This window comes from Melanotaenia boesemani, chromosome 5 (assembly GCF_017639745.1).
Source record: "Melanotaenia boesemani isolate fMelBoe1 chromosome 5, fMelBoe1.pri, whole genome shotgun sequence".
Lineage (NCBI taxonomy): Eukaryota > Metazoa > Chordata > Actinopteri > Atheriniformes > Melanotaeniidae > Melanotaenia > Melanotaenia boesemani.
This window is the reverse complement of record NC_055686.1, coordinates 12,201,513-12,207,818: the sequence shown is the minus strand read 5'-3', so window position 1 is coordinate 12,207,818 and position 6,306 is coordinate 12,201,513. Positions and strand designations below refer to the sequence as shown.

Here is a 6,306-nt window from a genome sequence, read left to right as displayed (position 1 = left end):
TAATATAATGTGTGAAAGTAACATCTTTAAACATTTTTTAATTGTTTTAAATTTGGACATTTCTTCAGCTTCACATTAAACTTATTCCACAATTTTACTCCACAAACAGAAATACAGTTTTTTTTCACCCCTTTGACCTTATAATTAAATTTCCCACTCAAAAGATAACCCCCTTCCCTCTCTGTAAACAGTCCTTGAATATTTGCAGGGAGTAGTTTGTGTTTTGCCTTAAATAAAATTAGCATAGTCTGTAGATTAATAATGTCTTTCAATTTTAATAATTCAAAAATAATGAATTAGTATGATCCCTGTAACCTACCCCATGGATGATCCTTATGGCTTTCTTTTGGATTACAAATAGTGGATGTATTATTGTTTTATAATTATTACCCCAAACTTATGCACAGTAATTAAAATATCAAAGAACTAATGAGCAATAAAGAGTATGTGGTGATTTATGATCTAGATTCTGTTTTGCTTTATTTAATACTGCTAAACTTCTTGAAACTTTACTGTGGATATGTATTTGTGACCATAGCCACGATCACAAAGGTAACAATTGTTGTTTTCTGAATAACCATCAAAGCAATTGTAGATGAACTATGATCCAAAGCAAGAAAACAACACTTTAAAAACGACACCAAAGCTGATTGCTCATTGGTCGAGCCAGCTGTCTATCACATGCGTGACTCAGACCACAGTCATGTGACACGTGTTTTTGTTGGGTCGCTTCCGCACTCAGTGAATGATTTCGCCGTGTCATGTGGATGTCTGAAACCCAAACTTATAGGGTCAGGGGTTAACATCGTCAAACCGACTCCTCCACGAATCTACACCGGAGGTCTGAGGACTCTCCGCGGACCCAAAGACTCTTCTTGCGGGCGTATTAAAGAGTTCGGGTCCAGTACCAGCGATGGCGGACGGGGAACGGTCACCACTGCTGTCCGAGCAGCACGACGGTACCAACGGCTTCTCTCCCGGGGGAAGCACGCTCGGATATTCGTCGAAACCAGAGAGTATGTCTGTTATTTTCATAACTTCTCATTCGGGGTGATACATACAAAATAATGAGTTTCTAAACAGCATTATTACCATTTTAATTGGGGTCAGATATAGAAAATGCGAAGATGTAAACAAGCGTTAGCTGTGTTGTCAAGCATGCTAGCTGTCAGAATGTCGACTGTAGTAAAGAACGGAATTAATAGACATCTTGAAGAGGTAATCAGCCTTTTCAAGCCGCCATAATAAATTGACAGCAATGAAAAACGGATGAATGGAAGTAAAGGTTTATATGATCTTAATGTTTGACAAAGCATTAAAACTTTATAATATTCTTATTTTTCATTAAGCAGTCATAAAAGACTAAATACAAATATTCCTGTTACCAGGAATACTCTATTTAGTAGCTCTTGTTGTCAGTAGGTTGTAGTTAAGTGTACAAGATTGGGATTAAAGAAGCCCCTTTGGACTTTTATAGATATTGGATCATTTGTCAACATTTCACATGTGGTTGACTTAATTATAAACAAATTTACAATGAAAAGAAAATTTTTAAAATCTCTCTCTCTCTCTCTCTCTATATATATATATATATTTATACATATATCATTGTGTGCATTTGCCTTTCTCCTTGTTTAGTTTTTTTTTTCTCTTATGTCTTCAGAAACTATTTTCCCCTCTGATTTTGTGCTGTTTCTTCCTGACTGTAAACCTTGATTTTGCACTTCCTGTATTACATTTAATATGTTTTGCGTCTGACTTTCACCTTGTTTAGTTATATGTTGTGATAGTGAAGGGAAGTTCATTTTGGTTTTCGGATCCTAATTTCAGTATTGGTTTTAGTTTCATTGCTACAATAAGTCAGACTTTTTGTTCCTTTACTGACACTGTACAGTGATGTAAGCAACTGGCGTTAAAAGAGGAGTTGCTTTAATCAAGTAAAGATTAGATTTTTAAATATCTTGGTACCTTTTGGTGGAAACCTTGTTAAAACCTTCCATCAAAACTTTTTGTTCTTATTCTCTGCAGGTTTAGCACCGTTCCCCAGTTCAGTGGTAACTGGAGAACCTCCACCTCCATACTCGCCACAGGGCAGTCCAGACAGCAGCAGCGCTCCAGTCATCAGCTGCAGAGTCTGCCAGAGCGCCATATCTGTGGAGGGCAAGACGCACCAACATGTAGTGAAGTGCAGCATCTGCAATGAAGCTACGGTTAGTCATGTACAGGCAGATTCAGATGTTTAAAGAGTGTTTTATCAGCAAATTCAAGGTGACATCTTGAAGAGAAAAAGCTAATAATCCCTACACAACTCTAACATGGTGTCACCATCATAAATCGGTATAGGATGAGTCCATTTTTGGTGTTTTAAGTTTTATTCTTTCCACTTGTATGTCTTCATCTTTCTTTCTCCAGCCAATCAAGAATGCTCCAGTTGGAAAGAAGTATGTTCGCTGTCCATGTAACTGTCTGCTAATCTGCAAAGTTACGTCTCAGAGGATTGCATGTCCAAGACCATACTGGTGAGACAGGAAAACGAGTGTGGGATCAGTTTTCCCCTTTGTATCAGTCAGCTTTGGTTTGTAATCAATACCAATACGGAATATAGTTTAGCGTGTGCCACATGATCTGAATTTCTGAAGTGTGAACACTGTTTTAACCAGCATATTTAATTTTATTTTTGTATTTGATGATTCTGCTGGCAGTAAACGCGTCATTAACCTGGGACCAGTTCACATTGGCAGGGAAAGTCCTGAACCACAGCATCAACCCGTCGGCATCAGGGTCATCTGCGGACACTGCTCTAATACATTCCTGGTAAAGCACACATTAACACACTAACGAGTCATGTTACATCGAAGTGCACTTCAGTTTTCATTTATTATTCCCACGTTTTTCTCTCTCAGTGGACAGAGTTTTCCGATCGGACCTTGGCTCGATGCCCACACTGCCGTAAAGTGTAAGCATCTCTTCTTTATGTGTGCGAGTTATGCATCTATTAACTGGTCTTGTAATACATGTGTTTATGTTTTGACTGAAACAAAATCATTTTCTTGTTTTGATGATCAGCTCTTCGATTGGTCGGCGGTACCCCAGGAGGAGGAGCTGGCTGTGTTTCCTGCTGTTTGTAGTGATGGCAGCCTCCACAGCAGGACTTCTGGTGTGTATCTGTGTGACAAGATGTTCAAGTAATGATAGATAAGTTCAAAAGAGTTCCTCAGTTGTTGGCAAATGAAAACATTTGGGTCTGATAGTGGCTGTTGGTGTGGTCTACATGAACAGATGTGGACCTGGTTTGTCTCTTTTTTTTACTTCAAAATAGTCTTAGTTCATCGTGAAATAGATTCAACAAGGTGCTGGAAACATTCCTCAGATTTTGCTCCATGACAGCATCACACAGTTGCTGCAGATTTGTTGGCTGCACATTTATGATGAGAATCTCCCGTTCCACCACATCCCAAAGCTGCTCTAATGGATTGAGATCTGGTGACTGTGGAGGCCGTTGGAGTCCAGTGAACTCATTGTCATGCTCAAGAAAGCAGTTGGATATGATCTGAGCTTTGTGACATGGAGCATTATCCTGCTGGAAGTAGCATCAGAAGATGCTACACTGTGGTCATAAAGGGATGACATGGTCAGAAACAACACTAAGGTAGGCTGTGGTGGTTAAATGATGCTCAGATGGTACTTTGGAGCTCAAAGAATACAAAGAAAATATTTCCCACACCATTACATAACCAGCAGCCTGAACATTTAATACAAGGCAGGATGGATCCATGTTTTCATGTTTCAATTCTGAGCTTACCATCTGAATGTGGAGCTGAAATGGAGACTCATCAGACCAGGCAATGTTTTTTCATCTTATATTGTCCGGTGTTGGTGAGTCTGTGTGAATTGTAGCCTCAGTTTCCTGTTCTTAGCTGACAGGAAGCACCCGATGTGGTCTTCTGCTGCTGTAGCCCATCTGCTTTAAGGCTGGATGTGTTGTGTGTTCAGAGATTCTGCAAACCTTAGTTGGAACCAGAGCTTATTTGACTTCCTTTTGCCTTTCTATCATCACCAACCAGTCTGCCCATTCTCCTCTGACCTCTTACACCAACTAGACATGTTGGTCCAGACAACTGCTGCTTACTAGATATTTTCTTTTTCAGACAATTCTCCCCAAAAGGTTGTGTGTGAAAATCCCAGTAGATCAGCAGTTTCTTAAATATTCAGACTGTCCAGTACCAACAACCATGCCACATTCAGTCACTTGAATCCCCTTTAGATGCAAATTTATTTAGAATCATTCTTAAAGAAAAAGAAAAGAAAAAAGCAAAATTATCAAGAATTGTGTGTAGTTCAGACTTTAAAAATAATTTTTTTATCTGTCTGTTTATTCAGGTTGGCACATGGAAGGCTGCCCAGCAATCTAAAGGCATCTACGTGTCGTGGGTGCTGCTGATCTTGTTTGCTCTGTTCGCCTTGGCAAGAACCATCTACTGGTGGTGTCTGAAAATCAGCGACCCCATATCCAACATCACATAAAGAGAGAGAAGGGGACCAAAAGACCAAAGGAAGGAAGGGAGGTGAGAAAGCGTAGAGAAGTTAAAAAGGAAAATATAGTGGAGAAAAAGGCAGGAAGGTACAAGTGGAAGGATTTGTACACGTATGTCATAGAAGTAAAGCAAATGTAACACATTAAAAATACCACATTCATGCCAAACTGTATTAAAAATCTACCAGTTGTCCTAAAACAACATGAGGATTTCAGTCAATGTTTATTGTCTTCTCTTAATGGAAAATCATTGATGATCACAAGAGAGTAGATCAGGGGATTTCTTTTGCTAGAGTAATCAATGAAGGATGATCCTTTTGTTCCAATCAGAGATGTGCTTGTTTTAATGTCATTCGTGTGCCCAAATGATGAGGAATCAATGTTTCCTTTGGAAAAATTTAATGAAATTAGAACATAATGACATTCCGCTAATGCTTGATTTTTCCATGTGGAGTTCATACGCTGAGGATGCTTAACACAGACCAAAACAGTGGAAGAGTCATGGAAACTGAGTAGATCAGGCAGAAAAAATAAGATGTTTTATTCTTTATTAAGAAAAGTCCAACTTGGACTTTCTTTTCCTTACCACAAATTCAAACATTCATTTTATTTTAACCGGATGCCAAGAAGATTGACACCACATTTGTTTACAATACAGCCAACCTTGTATTAAGCATCTTTCATAAAACTCCAAACAAGCAAATTCAACCATTTTCAGGAATGCTGAATTCATCTGATTTAAGGAACAGGAATAAGGAACACTAAAAAAAAAAGATATATTGGTAATAGAATTATAAAGCAAATGCATCCCGAATACCTCATGAAGCCTAACAGTACATATAATTTATAAAACATGTTCTATCTGAAGGCATTGTTAAATATAAGTTGTCGAAGTTTACTGACAGATGCTGAGAAGAAATATTTCTGCTGTAAGTGTTTTATTCCCACTGGAAGGACTTTTGTTCAGTATGCAATGTGCAATTACAGTTTTCTCATTTAATCACAAATTACATGTAAAATGTGCTTGTAATACATTTGAATACGATCAAATAAAGCAGCAAGGTAACCGAGGGAAGCTTATGGATAATATAAATAAACAAACATTATGTATAAATGAGTAAAAACCATTTATTTTTCTCTGTATGGGGTAGCTTGGGAGTTTTGAGGCATTTAATTGGATTTTTTTTTCCACACTGGGCATGATTTTATTTCAATCAAACTAAATTTTTACAACCTAATCTACTTCTCTGTAAAAGTGTAAATATTTTTAGTGGATGTTGATTGTTGACTGTACAGAACTGTCAGAGCTTTTGCTTTTCCCTTGTGACTAATTAATGTAAAAACCTGCTGACTGTGAAATATGTTGCACTACATTGTACTGAAGTACTACTAAAGAGTGTTTCTGTCACTGTTCTTCTGGTGGATATGTTCCCTTTTTGTATATTGTGAAACAAAGTTATAATTTTAACAAAGCTCTCTGACTCAGATGTGCCTCTTTCATTTATTTTTTCAGTTGATTTTCTAACAAAATGTCACTGAACGTTTAATATTAAAGATGCATATTGGTATTCTGAGGTGTTTGCGCACCAGCTTAAGTCCCCAGTGAAGTGCATTGTTCTTTGTTTGTGCATATATCTACACATTATTTATGTAAAATGTTAAGGAGGCAGGCCCATTTTCCTGAAAGAAGTCCAGTCTGTTTAGACTGGTTAGCTTCAGCAGCCTGAGCAGACACCTTCTCTCATTCTTCGTATCATATCTTCTGAAAAATA

At 37.8% G+C, this 6,306-nt stretch overlaps 1 protein-coding gene across 1 annotated transcript; it reads left to right on the top strand.

Moving 5' to 3' along the window:
* The first annotated feature begins 719 nt into the window (after nucleotides 1–719).
* LOC121640684 (type I phosphatidylinositol 4,5-bisphosphate 4-phosphatase-A-like) lies at nucleotides 720–6,019 on the top strand. The gene is made up of 7 exons (XM_041986514.1): nucleotides 720–1,016; nucleotides 2,029–2,210; nucleotides 2,413–2,519; nucleotides 2,703–2,814; nucleotides 2,904–2,956; nucleotides 3,067–3,157; nucleotides 4,381–6,019. The coding sequence occupies exons 1-7, from the start codon at nucleotides 914–916 to the stop codon at nucleotides 4,522–4,524; spliced, it is 792 nt and encodes a 263-aa protein (XP_041842448.1). The 5' UTR covers nucleotides 720–913; the 3' UTR covers nucleotides 4,525–6,019.
* The last annotated feature ends 287 nt before the right edge of the window (nucleotides 6,020–6,306 follow it).